Source organism: Nelumbo lutea, chromosome 2 (assembly GCF_056320005.1).
Source record: "Nelumbo lutea isolate HS-2025 chromosome 2, American lotus-T2T, whole genome shotgun sequence".
NCBI classification, from domain to species: domain Eukaryota; kingdom Viridiplantae; phylum Streptophyta; class Magnoliopsida; order Proteales; family Nelumbonaceae; genus Nelumbo; species Nelumbo lutea.
In genome coordinates, this window is record NC_142685.1 from 54,564,981 (window position 1) to 54,580,822 (window position 15,842).

Here is a 15,842-nt window from a genome sequence, read left to right on the forward strand (position 1 = left end):
AATGTTTTAAAACCGAACCATTGTGTGTTTGGACCAATAAATTTATCGGTTCAACTACCTGGATCAACATATGAGAACCGATCAATGATAGAATAAACCCAACCATCCCTACGCGGAACCTGCTTATACAAATGTTTTATGATATCCCTCTCACAAGGCAACAGGCCAAGCCATGCAGCCAACAGCTCAACCTCAAAAAACAGCCAAGCAACAATTTGGGTTATTTGGGTCTCGCAATCAAACACGGCCCTGCTGTGAATGATCGTGATCATGCAGATGAAGTCACGCCCAGTAAATTAAACTCGTCCTCATCACTTCATCATTCAATTTTTCAGCCAATGAATGATGAACACAGTGGGTCTCGCACGATTTACTCAGTGTGCCCACTCACCCAGTATCATTTCTCATTTCCCCACACAAGAATCTTACAGCCATATTATTCTCAAGTTAAGCCCCAAGAAGAAATGGATTTGTAGTATGGGAATCAAACAAAGAGCAAGACACATTCATATGGTTGAATCAGGCAAAGGGAACCGTTGAGTGCTTGGTATTTGGGTCCCATACATGTACGGGCCTAAATGTCAAAAATACCCCATTCTTGATACATACACAATACAGCTATGTCCATGGTAGTATTGCCTATTTCCATGATGTCAACAGAAATGTTCCGATCCAACGGTTTCAGGTTCAAGTGGAGCCATTAAGAATCGTCGATGCACCGTGCACGTGACGCTGTAACTTGGATGGTAGGTTGCCCTCGTCGAGATGAAATCTCGGTAGACGATAAAACCAGCAACAGCTAGCCTCAGCAGAAAGAGAGAGAGAGAGAGATGGGTGAACTGTTAAGTGTGAAGTTTGCGTTCCACCGACTCCTCAACTTTATTCTTCTTCCATGTCCCCACCAACGTCGGCTTTACATTCTTCCTTCGTTGGACTCCTTTTCTTCTTCCATCATTCAACCCTTCTTCTCCCAACTGAGCTTTTCTTCAACTACGACTCATTGATGGCCTTCTCGCAGCTCAAATTCAGGCTCACATAGTAATTATTAATGGCGACCACCACCGTTGGTTCCCTCTTCAACGGTTTCATCGCTCTGCTTCTCCTTCTTCTCCATCTGGGTTGCTTTGTCTTCAGTACTACCGCGGATGGTCCTTCCACGAAGAAACGAAAGGTATCTCCTCAAACTTCCACGTCTCCTTCTCCGCCGCCTCGCCTGAAGTTTAACTCACACAAGGCTCTTTCCTCCTCTTGGTCCTATATCAAACGGATCTTCTCCTTCAACCACCCAAACAAAGGTGTGGACACCCACCCCACAACACCAACTTTGTCATCCGCCAGATCCTCGCAGCAATTAACGCCTGAACCGATTGTGTCGGCTCCTCCGCGCAAGAAACCCACTCTGTCCCAGAAAGAGACCGATATTTCGGTCGATCATTCTTCCTTTCCTCTCCGGAACGATATATTCCCATGCCCAATATGCGGGGAGATTTTCCACAAGACCCAACTTCTCGAACAACACCAGTCACTCAAGCACGCCGTTTCAGAGCTCTTGGACGGCGACTCTGGAAAAAATATCGTTCAAATCATCTTCAAAACGGGTTGGGATGACAGACAGAAGAAGAACCCCACAATTCACCGGATCCTCAAAATCCACAACAGCCCCAAAATACTAGCGAGGTTCGAAGAGCACAGAGAGTACGTGAAACTGAAAGCTGCACGCAGCGGGGTCAGGAAACGGGACGAGAGGTGCATCGCAGATGGGAACGAGCTCTTGAGGTTCCACTGTTCGACCTTTGTATGTGATCTGGGGCAGAATGGAAACTCCAGCCTCTGTACCCAGCAGTACTGCAGCATCTGCGGGATCATCAGGTCGGGGTTCTCGACCAAGATGGATGGCACGTCGACATTGTCCAGCAGCTGGAGGGCACACATGGCGCTGCCTGATGAGATCGAGGAGGATTTCGCGTTCATGAACGTGAAGCGAGCCATGCTGGTGTGCCGAGTTGTGGCGGGTCGTGTCGGAATAATCGGACGTGATGAGGATATCGTTGACAAAGACGAGTTGGGGTTTGACTCAGTCGTCGGGAGTGGTGGCGGGGTCCACTCCAGGATGGATGAAGATGAGCTTTTCGTCTTCAATCCAAGGGCCGTGCTTCCTTGCTTTGTTATTGTATACAGCGTATGAGCGGTGAGTGTCAGAGTGATTTTCTGCAACCGACCCCGCTTTCTTCTTTGTAGAGTATTTTCCTTGTTTTCTCAAAAAAGAGAAAAAGGAAGGGGTGGGGGGAAAGGAATGCTTAGGTGGCGTTGTGGATGGCATGACTAAATGTACTATGAAAGTGTCGGCACTTCTTTTAGGGTTATGTGTCGTGTTTCTCAACTGACTTGAGGTTTGATCTGATGCAGCAGTGCTTATGTGTTTCATGCTTCTGGTAGGTTCCTTATGAAGAAAATAAATCTGCTCTTTACGTGATCTAAATTGTCTGATCATCGAATCATGTTCTTGGTTCAGACTTAAGCGGATGGATGGGCCAGTTAAGTTGGTAGATCCATTAGAGGTCTGGTATATGGGCCTTAAATCCATCTTGTGGAATTTATATTTATACCTGTATGAAACGTAAAAGCAAGTGCATAAGTGATAAGTATAATAGTGGATTGAAGTACACGTGCTACAGGGACAGAAGAGGATGTAATGTATGGATGTTGGGTGGGTCACATGGCCCATGGGTGGTCTTTAATCTTTATCACGTATGGTAGCCAATGACAATGGGCCATTTTTCTGTGTTGTGCTTCTTTTATGGGACCCATAATTAGGGTCCATGTCCAGCATGATTTGATGCTTTTTAATTTCAATTAGGCAAAAGTAATTGAGGGGGAGCCCACACAAAGGAGTTTCTGGCTGAGACCTAATTATGGTTGTTGAGTTGGATTTCACATGAGATTATGATATATGTGGCAGAATTAAAAGAGGAATTTGAGTGGGGGCAGTCACTAATGAAGAGTAGAGTAAAAATCCAGTTCACTGGTGGTAGATTTGGAGTTAATCCCCATTTACAGAGCAGCAGATCATATTAGTACCTGGAAGTGCGAAACTACCTTCACATAATTGAAAATTCTTCTCAGGTTACCCTATCTAAATTATATAATGGACCTTATAATGTCTAAAATACCCTTGTATGGATGCAAGTGATCAAGGATTAAAATTCCATAGCGTATGCAGCTGTTTTGAGATTTGATCTGTTTTAAGGGGTAGACAGGTCTTAAACCCATCTCCTGAACACACCAATACGCCCTATCCAACTATCGGTCTATATCAGTGATACTGTGATAAAAATCCTGAGTACTTGACCCTAGTGAGTGTGATGTTGAGACAAGGTGGGAAATTCACCAATTCAGAACTTTTAACATAGATGTGTACATTCGAAGAGCCATTAATGTGGTCGGTGTTGCAAGAAACGCCAAATCGTACCCATTACCATGCTGTACACACCCTTTCATCAATTTTGCAAGGCTACAGCCGATACTGCACTGACGCATTAGATAAAAAAATATCTCTCGCAGATTTACTTTTAACCTATATATCTATAATAAAATCCACCTGATTGATTACTACTTTTATCATGCTGGTTGATTAATTATAAGTTCTTCTGGTATTATATTTTTTGGCATCATAGTTCTATCCCCTTTTTTTCGGTTTCATATGTTTAAATATATTATTGGAGAAATTTTGGTTTATTTTATGTAGTTAAAAGTTGATCCTGACAAGCATGGTTTTAAAAATAGTATTAAAATAATAAAACCATTTTAGCCATCGGTTCCCTTTCAAACAGTCTTACTCTCTCGTGCAGCCCCAGGTGGAAAGTTTTGGGGTCTAAAATGGGATCCAGAGCCATGACCTGTTCTCCTAAGTCAACCAGTCCGATCATCCAATCCAATCCAATTTCTGAAATCATGGTGGCAAAATGATATAATCATATGTGTCTTGATGGAGGATGATTTGACCTGACCTACTGAGATGATGACACATGGACTTGACTCAGCATGAGAAATAGCTCAATAGCCTGGCTTGACCGTGACCAAGTAACGAGTCTGTAGAATAGCTCGCGACGTCATAGCTCTCCATAGGGGGAGCTCGCTATAACGCGAGCTCCAAATCCCCCGAGCTACTGAGAAGGGAATGCTCCAAGATTACTTCAGCTCGCGAGTTAGGGAAACCAGCTCGCTCCAGCACCTGGGTAGAAGAATTGCCCCAAAGACCAACCGTGAATAGGGTTGCCTCGAAGTACCCTTAAGAACTTGCTACAAAGTAGTTCGTGGCAAGGAAAGCCCGCTACAAAGTAACTCGCGATTGTGGTGCGACGCTCTCAGGAAGCTTCCATTTGACAATGTTGTACTCGTCAGACTGTGCCACGTCTCTCGATCGACGGTCTACACCACGTCACTCGATAGATGGTGACATGCCTGTGCCTTCCAATACGTATCACTTAGCCAAGCGGGTAGTACATTGTAACGATCACCTGCACAGCCCTAGCAAGTAACGGCTGTGATAGGAGCCCAGTGGTAGTTACGCCCGATTTGACAAGAATGCCCCTATAAAAGCCCTTTAAGCGGTGAGACAAGCTCTCCCCTGATTTAGATCTGAACTTGCACGCTTACTTGCTCTCGAGCAAATCTTGAGACATAGTGATCCAGCGCGATCTATACTCTTAGCCTTTTATACTCTCTCTTCTTCCTCCCCAGCGTTCTAACTTAAGCTTCGGAGTATTCCCACCGGGCAAATCCCTGAGAATCCTTCTTCTTCATCTTCTCAGGTGCCATTCGTTGCCAACAAGGAGGCAATCAACAGCCAGGTAGGAGTGACCAGATTGTGCTGCATCATTTTGGCGCCGTCTGTGGGAAACACTTCTAAAAGCCTTACTCCAAGCTTTTACAGCACCTTTTTCCGAAAACTTAGCATTCTTCATGGCTCCTTCTAGCAATGTTGGATGTGGCAACAGCCAGAACGCTTCTAGGGAGCAGCCCCAGCTTCCTACTGTCTACATCGGACAGTTTGCCGTCCCTGTCTCCGTGGACGGATTCCCTAGTTTGAATGTGCCTCTTACAGTGGCACCCGTAGTTGCTCCACTCCCTTCTACAATAGGAGCATCCTTTGCTGAACTGTCGGTTGTGCCCCCGACAGCCAACCCAAACCAATTGGAGGACTTGGTGCAATGCATGCGGGCCATGTAGGCTCAAATGCAGTAGTTTCAACAATTCCAACTCTACCAACAACAAGTGCTGCACCAGGATTCCCAGTACCAGTACCAGTAGCAGTTTCCCTCTCTGCCTTAGGCCCAACCGTCGCTTCCTCCTCGACACCCGGCCACGAAGCAGGCCAATCCAACCCGCCAGAGTGAGCGGCCTCGCCGGGGAAAAACTTCCCAGGTCCAGGATCCGGCCAAGAGCCACGCCTCTTCCTGTAGCAAGAAGGAGAGGTCGGCTACCCTCTTGACACCCGCCTCGTAGCCTGTGGGCGGGTCAAGGGCCTCTCAGCCAGTAAAGCCCGTGTCACCGCAACCTTCGCAATTTGAGCTCCCATTAGTGGACAACCCATTCGATGTCCTGGCAGCGGGCTATAGACAGGGCCCTTCGGTCCAGAGTCATCACCAGCAATTCGAGCCTATCGAGCTCGGCAACACCGAAGTGTTGAGCACCAACGCCGAACCAGCAAAGCAGCAGCAAAGACATCGGCGAGCTCGTCGAATTGCTTCTAGAGCCTCTCCCGAGCTCAAAGGAAAAGAGGAGGTATGCTTAGCTGAAGTGAAAACTACCCCCCTCCTCTCGGTTTCTTCCCCGCTATCTCCAGAAGTGCTTGCTGTCCCCATGCCAAAGGATTTCAAGCTCTCCCCTCTAGGCAAGTATGATAGGTCTTTTGATCCAAATGACCATGTGGACACCTTCCAGTCCCAGATGCACCTGGCATGAGCCAGTGAGTCTTGCATGTGTGTGGCCTTTTCCACTACCTTCAAAGGAGTGGCCCGCACCTGGTACCGAAACCTCATGCCCGGCTTGAAAAGAAGTTGGGCGCAATTCGTGCAAGTTTTCACCTCCCACTTCGTCACCAGCAAGAGATGCCCGCGAACTCAAGAGAGCCTCCTCGGCATAGTGCAAAAGGAAGGGGAGTCCATCTGGAGCTACATCAAGCGGTTCAATGACACTTGTTTGCAGATAGCTGACCTGGATCCCGCAGTTTGCCTCACAACAGCCAAGTGAGTTATCACTCATAAGGAGTTCAAGTGGCATATAGTTGTCAACCAACCCAAAACCGTAACCGAGTTTCTTAAGCTCGCGGATCGGTTTATTGGGACTGAGGAGGAGATCAACTAGAAAGGCGAGTAGGCCCCAAAAAATTGAAAGAGGGAGCCAGAATTCCCATCTCAAGGTGACAACAGGAAGAAGAAGGACATAGCTCGGGGAGCGAGACCAGTTCAGCCCTCCCGAGCTCCAGCAACAGAAAGGGACTACAGGCCCCCAACACAAAATGGGTTGAGATCCTCATGGCGATAAAGGACGCTCCATATGTGAAATGGCCACCTCGGCTGAAGGCCGACCCTAGCACCTGGAATAAAAATTTGTATTATAGTTTTCGTAAAAATCACGGTCATAGTACCGAGAGTTGTAAAAACCTCCACGATGAGATAGAAGAGTTCATCCGTTGCGGACATTTATGAAATTTTGTACAAATTAGTAATAATAATAAAGCAGGTCGACAAGGGGAGCAAAGTAGAGACGCTCCCGAGTTCAGTAGGCAAGCGGAACAACTGTAGAAGCAGCCCCTCGAGGAGAGACCAGTTCAGGGGATCATCCATGTTATAGTCGGAGGCTCGATCGTGGCGAGCTGCACCTCAGCAGCAACTCATGAAACCGGAAGGGAAGGGCAAGACCCTCCAAAGCGACCAAGGACAGAAGACCTCATCTTCTTTACAGAGGACGATGCACGCGGGGTCCACTACCCCCATGATGACACACTCGTCATAAAGGTGAAGATCAATGACTTTGAAGACAAGCGAGTCCTCGTCGATTCAGGCAACTCGGCAGACATCCTCTTCAAAGCGGCCTTCAATAAACTTCAGCTTCAAGAGAGTGACTTAAAGCCCGCGAACAATCCCCTGGTGGGCTTCAGCGGAGAGGAAGTTCGGCCCCTAGGAAGGGTGAAAGTATCTGTGGAAGTCGGCACCTGGCCTAGCATTGTGAGGTTCAACCATGACTTCTTGGTGGTCGCAACCCCCTCCCCGTACAATGCCATAGTAGGTCGGCCGATTACCCATGCTTTACGAGCTGTGGTGTCCACCTATTACTTGACCATGAAGTTCCCCACGGCTTTGGCATCGGGGTAGCGCGAGGTGACTAGCTTGAGTCTATCTCTATCCCAACCTCAAGGGAAAAGCCAAGGTGGCCGACAACCTTGAACTGGAGCAACCTACGGAGCAGAGTGAGGAGCAAGTCGCGCCTACAGAGGAGACTATCTCTATCCCAACCTTGGTAGAGGACCCTACCCGAACACTTCAGATCGGTGCTTCCATTGAGAAGCCCCTATGATCTGAACTGGTAGCTTTTTACTTAAGAATTTAGATGTTTTTGCTTGGTCCACGGTGGAAATGCCCGGCATAGACCCCAACATCATAACTCATAAGCTTAATATTGATCCTGTAGTTAGGCCCGTTAGACAAATAAAATGCAACCTAGTCCCAGAGCGGTGGAGGGCAATTGACGAGGAGGTCGGGAAGCTCCTTGCAACCAAGTCCATTACTCGAGCTAGGTGGCCAACCCTGTTCTAGTAAAAAAGACTAATGGTAAATGGTGCATATGCGTTGACTACACCGACTTGAACCGAGCTTGCCCAAAGGACTGCTTCTCACTCCCCAGGATTGATCGCCTAGTGGACGCAACCTCGGGGCATGAGTTACTGAGCTTTCTAGACGCCTACTCGGGCTACAATCAGATCAGAATGGACCCAACCGATGAAGAGAAAACTGCCTTCGTAACTGAGCTCAGCCTGTACTGTTACAAGGTCATGCCCTTCGGGTTAAAAAATGCTGGGGCAACCTTTGAAAGACTTGTTAAAACCCAACGCTCTTGCGACTTAGTACAAGATTTGAACTTAGTTTTTGAAATTCTGCGTAAATTCAATATGAAGTTAAACCCGAATAAGTGTGCCTTTGGGGTCACCTCAGGTGAATTCTTGGGATACATTGTGAACCGGTGCGGCATTAGGCCAACCCGGACAAAATAAAGGCCATCTTAGACATGCAACCACCCCAAAAAATGAAGGAGGTTCAGAGGTTGAATGGGCGAATAGCCGCCCTGAGCCGCTTCATGTCCAAGTTGGAAAATTGCTGCCTAACTTTCTTTAAAGCGATGAAAAGAAAAGGGTTTGAATGGACCCAAGACTGTCAGCTTGCATTTGATGAGCTCAAAAAATACCTCGCTAGTATAGCGGTCTTAATCCGGCCCGAAGAGGGCGATGTTTTAGAGTTATACCTCTCGGTCAGCGACGAAGTGATCAGCTCAGTACTAATAAAAGAAGTAGATCGGGTCCAATGACCTCTCTACTATGTTAGTAAAGTGCTGCAGGGAGCAGGGATAAGATACTTGGAGATAGAAAAACTGGCCTACGCACTAGTTATTGTAGCCCGAATGCTCCGCCTGTACTTCCATGCTCACATTGTTATCGTCCTCACCGACAAACCTCTGTGGCAAGTCTTACTCTAGCCCGAGCTCTCTGGTCAACTGACGAAGTGGCCCATTGAGCTCAGTGAGTACGATCTCTAATATAAGCCGTGGACTGCTATTAAAGCCCAAGCCTTAGCAGATTTCATTGTAGAATGCACTTTCAGCTCTGAAGTCCCTAGGCCGGTTGAGCACGAGGCCCCTAGTTTGGGCAAGCCTGAAGCTCCCAGGACGGTTGAGTCTGAGCACAGTGAGGTTGCAACCAGTGTGACATCTCTCCTAGTTACGCCAAGCACGAATTGGGATGAGGAGCCCTGGATCCTTCATGTAGATGGCTCCTCGAACCAGTAGGGCAACAAAGCCGAAATAGTCCTGCACGTTCCAAGTGGCACAAAACTGGAGTACGCACTATGCTTCAAGTTCGCGGCATCCAACAATGAAGCCGAGTATGAAGCGTTGATAGTCGGGCTAGCTCTAGCCAAAGAAATGAAAGCCAAACACATTATCATCGGCAACGACTCCCAGCTCGTGGTCAATCAAGTCACAGGAGAATATGAAGCTCGCGAACTGACTATGATTGCCTACTTAGACAAAGTACAGGAGGCCCTGCTCAACTTCCAGTCATACTTCATCAGGTAAATCCCAAGGTCGAAGAACACTGAGGCCGACGCCCTGTCCCGGTTAGCCAGCACCAGTGATAATACCATGAGAACCGTGTACATAGAGAACTTGCATCGGCCTAGCATTCTCGCGGGGGGGGGGGGTAGAGGAGGTCGCTCCTATTGTTCAAGTAGAGTCGATCTGGATCGACCCGCTCACGAGCTTCCTACTACACGGGACCTTCCTTGTGGACCGCAACGCCGACAGGAGGGTAGAGCGTTAGGCAACCAAATATGTCATGATAGATGAACAGTTGTACCGAAGATCCTACACGCTCCCCTACCTACGCTGCTTGTGACCTACTGAAGCCGAGCTCGTACTCCGCGACACTCATGAGGGTTTGTGCGGCGGACACTTGGGGGGTAGGGCCCTCACCCAAAAGGCACTATGACATGGATACTACTGTCCGACAATGAAAGCAGACGCCATTGAACTCGTCAGAAAATGTGACAAGTGCCAGAAGCACGCCAACATCCACCATCAGCCTGCCGCCGACCTCAAGTACCTCACCAGCCCATCGCCTTTCGCATAATGGGGTATCGACATACTTGGGCCATTTCCACCAGCGACATGCCAAAGGAAGTTCTTAGTGGTAGCAGTGGATTATTTCACCAAGTGGGTAGAAGCCGAACCTCTCGTAACAATCATAGCCCGAAACGTTTAGAACTTCTTTTGGAAAAACATCGTATGTCGCTTCGGGCTACCTCGGGTGTTAATTTCTGACAATGGCAAGTAGTTCGATGACATCAAATTCCAGAATTGGTGGCAAGACATGGGGATCCAACAGAACTTCACTTCGGTCGCACATCCTCAAGCAAACGATCAAGCAGAGGTCATGAACAGAGCTAAAGGACTGTGGGCAGACGAGCTACCTAGTGTTCTATGGGCTTTCCGAACCACAGAGAAGACCACCACAGGAGAAACTCCCTTCAACCTCACCTACGGCACCAAAGACGAGCTACGTACCAACCTCGATCTACTCGACGAAGTAAGGGACCTTGCATATATCAGGACTACAGCTTATCAACAAAGAGTAGCTCGGTACTATAATGCCAGGGTCAAAAAGCGGAACCTCCGCGTTGGTGACCTGGTCCTTCAAAAAATTATGGTACCTGAGCCCATCGTTGGTAAGCTCGGACCAAATTGGGAAGGATCTTACCGAGTGAAACGAGCTCTCGGGGAAGGAACATACGATCTTGAAACCCTTGAGGGCAAACAATTACCTCGGGCATGGAATATTGTCAACTTAAGGCAAAATTACCTATAACTACTGAGTGGACCATGAGTCACTCCCAGAGCCTAAGGGCCAAAATGCTGAGCTAACAGGACCTCGACGCAATAAGACCCAGTCGCCTCTATGGCATAGGCGAACTACTAAGTAGAACATGAGTCACTACCAGAGCCTAAGGGCCAAAATGCCGAGCTAACACGACCTCGGTGCAATAAGACCTAGTCGCCTCTATGGCATGGGCGAACTACTGGGTAGACCATGAGTCACTCTCGGAGCCTAAGGGCCAAAATGCCGAGCCAACACGATCTCGGAGAAACAAGACCCAGTTGCTTTCATGGCATGGGCAAACTTCAAGGGCAGACTATGTCACCCCCTCAGCCTAAGGGCTAAAACACTGAGCTAACAAAGACCTCGACATCAGGAAAGACTTAACTGCTTCAGTGGCGAAGGCAAAGTATGAAATATCAGAGGCGTAGGCAGCTCGGGTTTAAACCCCACGAAGCATGGCTCGTCTCGGCACATTGGGTGAACTAAGGTATAAGCAACAAACGTGTAGTTTGGGCATACATGGTAACCACTCCGCGGTATATTATAGGGATGCCTCAAATGTAACTGCCAAAAGGTCCTATTTCGGGTATGTAGCCCTAATAGCTCGAAGTGATGAGATCACTTTAGCAAAAATAAAAGAAGCACACCATAGTTAGAAGAAGAAAAGAAATTTCATTACTGTTTCAAAAAAAAAAACCGAGCAAAACAACTCAGGGAAGTTTAGTAGAAGGCAAAAAGGGCACAATTGCCCAACAATGATCTTTTCAAGACCGGGTTTATGGCACCCAAGAGCCACTAGAAATCAAAGCGGAAAATCGACGCTGCCAGGCTTAGGGGTCCACCTCCTCCACCTCGTCCTTGTCCTCCGGGGAGTTAGGCTCTTCTTCCTCCACCTGGTCCGCCGTCTCGGGAGACAGGCCATTCATAGTGATGTCATCAAGGTTGAGCCCATAAAGTTTCTTTCGGACCAACTAGTGGCAAAGCTTGAATCCGGAGCGGTACGATCTCGAGCCATACTCCACCTGGAGATCATGGAATTCCTGAGTCCTTGAAGTCCCAGACCGCTCTCTCCTGCTCGGCCTCCACCATGTTGTCGAAGTTCCGAGTTCGGTCTAGAAGAGTGGACTCCAAGTCCCAAACCTATTGGCGAAGGAGCTCCCTCTCCGCTGCCACCCTCGACGGCTCCTCCCTGTAGCACGCGCTCTCTTCAGAAAGCCTAGAAATCTGCACCTCCTGGTCTTGGATGAGCAGCTCCTGGGGCTCGCTCCCCTTGCGAGTGTGAAGGAGCTCACCCCGAGTCCAATCGAGCTCGCCTTGGAGCTTTTGAATGTTGACCTTCTGGTTATGAGCGTTGTAGGAGTGCATGTGCATCTGGAGGACCATGGCATGTATGGCGATGTTCACTTGCCAACAAGTGACTGGAGTCAAAGGACAGCAAAAGGAAGCGAAAGACGAAGGAGAAGAGAAGGACCACTTACCACCATACAGTGAGAGGCGGCGAGCGTGGCAAGATCCCTAGGCTCCATTGCCCCCCACATAGCGACCTCTTCGTTGCAGATCACTCTTCGGCTCCTCTGATGAGCCACAACGAAGTCATTCACACCCTCCCAGTTCCCCACTGGGAACCGCGGGTAGGGAAACGACTGAGAATGACCTGGAGGGACCACCCCTTGCTACGGGAGCTCACCCTCCTCGAGGCTGGCCCCACCAGCACCTCCTTTAGATGGAGGTGGCGAAACTTCGGGCGACGGAGAGGTGAAGTCTGGCTCAGCAGTCCCGAACTCAGTACCCCCACAGGGGGAGTTTGGTCGAGTCACAGCCTCTTCACTTTGTGCTTCTGGTTACTCGAAAGGAGGCAGCGCGAATCAACACCAGACATAATGGCTGCCAAAAAAGAAACCACAAAATATCAGTTTGGTAAAGAACAGAGCAAATGTATATACAAAATATTACTACAAGACACTACGCGACCTAAAAAGATGACCTACCCGGACTCAGGCCGGCCTGCACGAGTTTCTCCTCGGTCAAGTAGTTTGAACAGAGGAAGCCTACCGATGCCCAAGACAGCATCATTTTCTAAGTTTCGGGGTCCTGGATGGCACCCCTCCAAGAAGTTGGGAAGGGCCACCCCTCGGGGTTACAGACCACAAAATAATCCCACTTCCAGGTGGGAATCTTATTCGGTAGCTCGTACAAGAGCTTGTAGCCATGGTGGAGAGAGAGGTAGTAAAAGCGCCTCTCCAGTGGAACCCCAGGAGTGGCATTTTTTATACAAAGAATAGAGGCAAAGATGTTAAGGTTCAAAGGAAAGACAATACTCATAACACAGATATAGTCCCAACCATGTTCCGAATAGCGTTGGGATGAAGCTGATCGATGGTGACGTTAAAATAGTTAAGCATCTCCACTATTAAGGAGTGCAGAGGGAGACGCAGGCCAACCTCGAGCTGTTCCTAGAAGATAACTATTTTGTTGGGACCATGCTTCCAAGGGAAGTTGCCAGTGGGGAGGCTGTAGACCAGGTCCCTAGGGAGGTGAAAATAGTGGATTAGAGACTTGAGTCTCTCTGCCGTCATGGAGGAAGGGCCGAAAGTGTCAGGCTCCCTCCCCCGGGAAGTAGATGCTACATCGCCGGAGGTTTCTCGAGCCTCCGGGACCTGCTTCTAAGCTCCCCCCGTGCTTGAGGGAGCATCGTCGTCCTGGTTGTCGCCCCGATAGTAGGTATGGTATGGGTACCCAGACATGGTTGACAGTGATTGGGATTCACCAGAAAAGGCGAAACAAAATAAACTGAGGAACTCAGTTAGACTAGATGAATGCGCGACCTCAGAATCCGAAGGCAGCAAGATGGCGTGAAAGGAAAATGAGGCCCAAGGGGTCCTACTATTTATAGTCACCATACCCTTGAATCAACAGTCCAGATCGGAGCAGATCTAATGGTTCACTATCAAACTGACCGCACGCCTTCTAAACCGAAACATGATTGGTTGCACGTATCCCATGATTGGGGTAATGATGACTGCACGACAGCCGGAGTTAAGAGCCGCTTCAGCATGTTTTTGGTATTTAAAAAAAAAATCCCTTGATTCCCGTGCAGGCATTTAATATGCGCAGTCAATCAAGTTTGAATTTCGGTCAAATCAATCTATCACACTCCATGAACTCCTCACGCTAAGGAAACACTCTTAGCTCGAGGAGTGGGGGGCAATGGATGGAGGATGATTTGACCCGATCTACTGAGATGATGACGCATGAACCTGACTCAGCACGAGCAACAACTCAGCAACCTGGCTTGACCGCGATCAAGTAACGAGTCTGTAGAACAGCTCACTATGTCATAGCTCTCTATAGGGGGAGCTCGCTGTAACGCGAGCTCCAGATCCCCCGAGTTACTGAGAAGGAAATACTCCAAGATTACTTCAGCTCACGAGCTAGTTGGGTGGGGAGGGACTGATCAGGGAGCTGTGTAATAGGTTTCAGTTGCTCATGGACCTTGATAAGGGATTCATCACTTTTGACAGTTTGAAGAGAAAAATGAGCTACAAAACATGTTGAAGGAAAGGGATGTCGACGGCGATGGGACTCTTAATCAGATGGAGTTCTGTGTACTCTCGTTCATATTGAGTCATAATCTAACGAAAGTCCGCCGCCACTGCAACAGCTACCACCGCTGTTGTTCATGACGTTGGATAAGATGAACAGTAATTCTTCTAATTAATAGTTATTACAAGGGTAGTATGGGAATTAAAAAAAATTGCAACGGCAAATTTTAACAAAAAACTAACAGAAAGAGGTCTTTGTCTCACGGCCGTAGTACAGGGGGGTTTTGTTGCAAAACAAAATACGGGGAGGCCTTTGTAATTTACCCAAATAAAAAATAAAGAAAACAATTAACAGCGGTGGATAATAGTGTAGAAAGAATAATGGTGTTCGAAAGGGAAGATAGCTACTTGTGAATGGCAAGTGATGATAAACAATCACCATGATGTATGAGTAGAGGAGATGGTGTGGAGTCTAGGGCTTGAAACCACTATAAAAATGGGAAAAAGCAATGACCAGCCATGGATAACAGTATATGAAGAAAAATGGTGAAAAGTAGAAGAAACATACCTGTTTAATGGTTGGTGATCGACGATGAACAGTGGCATCGAGAGCAAGGGTGCATAAAACGGCCTTAGTTTAGGGTTCTATGTCACTGCACAAACCAACTAGGGTTGGGCTCCCACATGGGGCGAAGATGCAAGTCTTGCGTTGTCCATTACTTTCTCACTTTAAAATAGTCTTCTTACTTTAATCCGACAAATTGCATGTCCCCACAAATCATTCAAACAAATATAATCTAAAGCCCAAGAGAGATTACAAAAATTAAGGGAAACACAACCACTGGAAGAAGAGCGAACCTCACTTGCAAGCCAATCCGTCACTCGGTTAGCTTCTTGTAACATGTGCTTATATCCAATACCTTTTCCATGCTTCTCTTTCAGCTGCAAGTAATCCACTCCTTAGAGTCCATGGAGAGAAAGTTTGACCTTTGAGACGAGAAATGACGAGTTTTGAGTCCCCTTCTATAATGATAAAATTACAAAATTTGATGCCAAATTCTGAGCTTTTCCAAATTGCCCAAGCTTCTGCCACGTTGATAGATGATATTCTTAACGAGTAAAATTTGTAGTCTAGGATCTTACTTAGGTGGTTTCTCGCAATAGAAACTAGCCTTAGTACAATTTCCATTACTAGTGCGAGGCGTATTAAAGTTGATTTTGATAGTGCCCTGATTTGGAGGAGTCCAAGAAACAAATTTCCAATTTCGCACCTCCCTAGTAGCTCTCCAATTCTCTCTTAATTCACAATATTCTAAATAGCTATTTGATGCTTGTTCTAACACTAAAAGAGGGGGGGGGGTCAATATTATTAAATGATTTGTTATTTTTGTTTTTCTAGATGTACCATCAAATATACCCACGGGTTCATTTCAAAAGGATTGTTTCTTTTAAGTCAATCTTATGAATATCCGCCCACCAATCTAGAATATGGGTTTTTATAATTCAGTCCACCCTTAGGGTGAAGTTAGGATTTCTAGGGGCGGACTGAATTATGCTCGTGGATTGATGCCAAATTTACGGGTAGGATGTGGTTTATAGGGGGGGCTACTAATAAACTAAGAGGGGCCTGTAATCTCAGATTTCTGAGGTGG

General features: G+C 47.5%; 1 protein-coding gene across 1 annotated transcript; it reads left to right on the forward strand.

Annotated features, from left to right (window-relative positions):
• Nucleotides 1–455: 455 nt before the first annotated feature.
• LOC148870786 (zinc finger (C2H2 type) family protein) lies at nt 456–2,481 on the forward strand. Its single transcript, XM_088972520.1, has one exon. It carries the CDS (start codon nt 1,049–1,051, stop codon nt 2,183–2,185), a length of 1,137 nt encoding a protein of 378 aa, XP_088828646.1. The 5' UTR covers nt 456–1,048; the 3' UTR covers nt 2,186–2,481.
• The last annotated feature ends 13,361 nt before the right edge of the window (nt 2,482–15,842 follow it).

Bases quoted from the DNA above. Each gene is read 5' to 3' on its own strand.
- LOC148870786 (XM_088972520.1), top strand. From the start codon at position 1,049: ATGGCGACCACCACCGTTGGTTCCCTCTTCAACGGTTTCATCGCTCTG.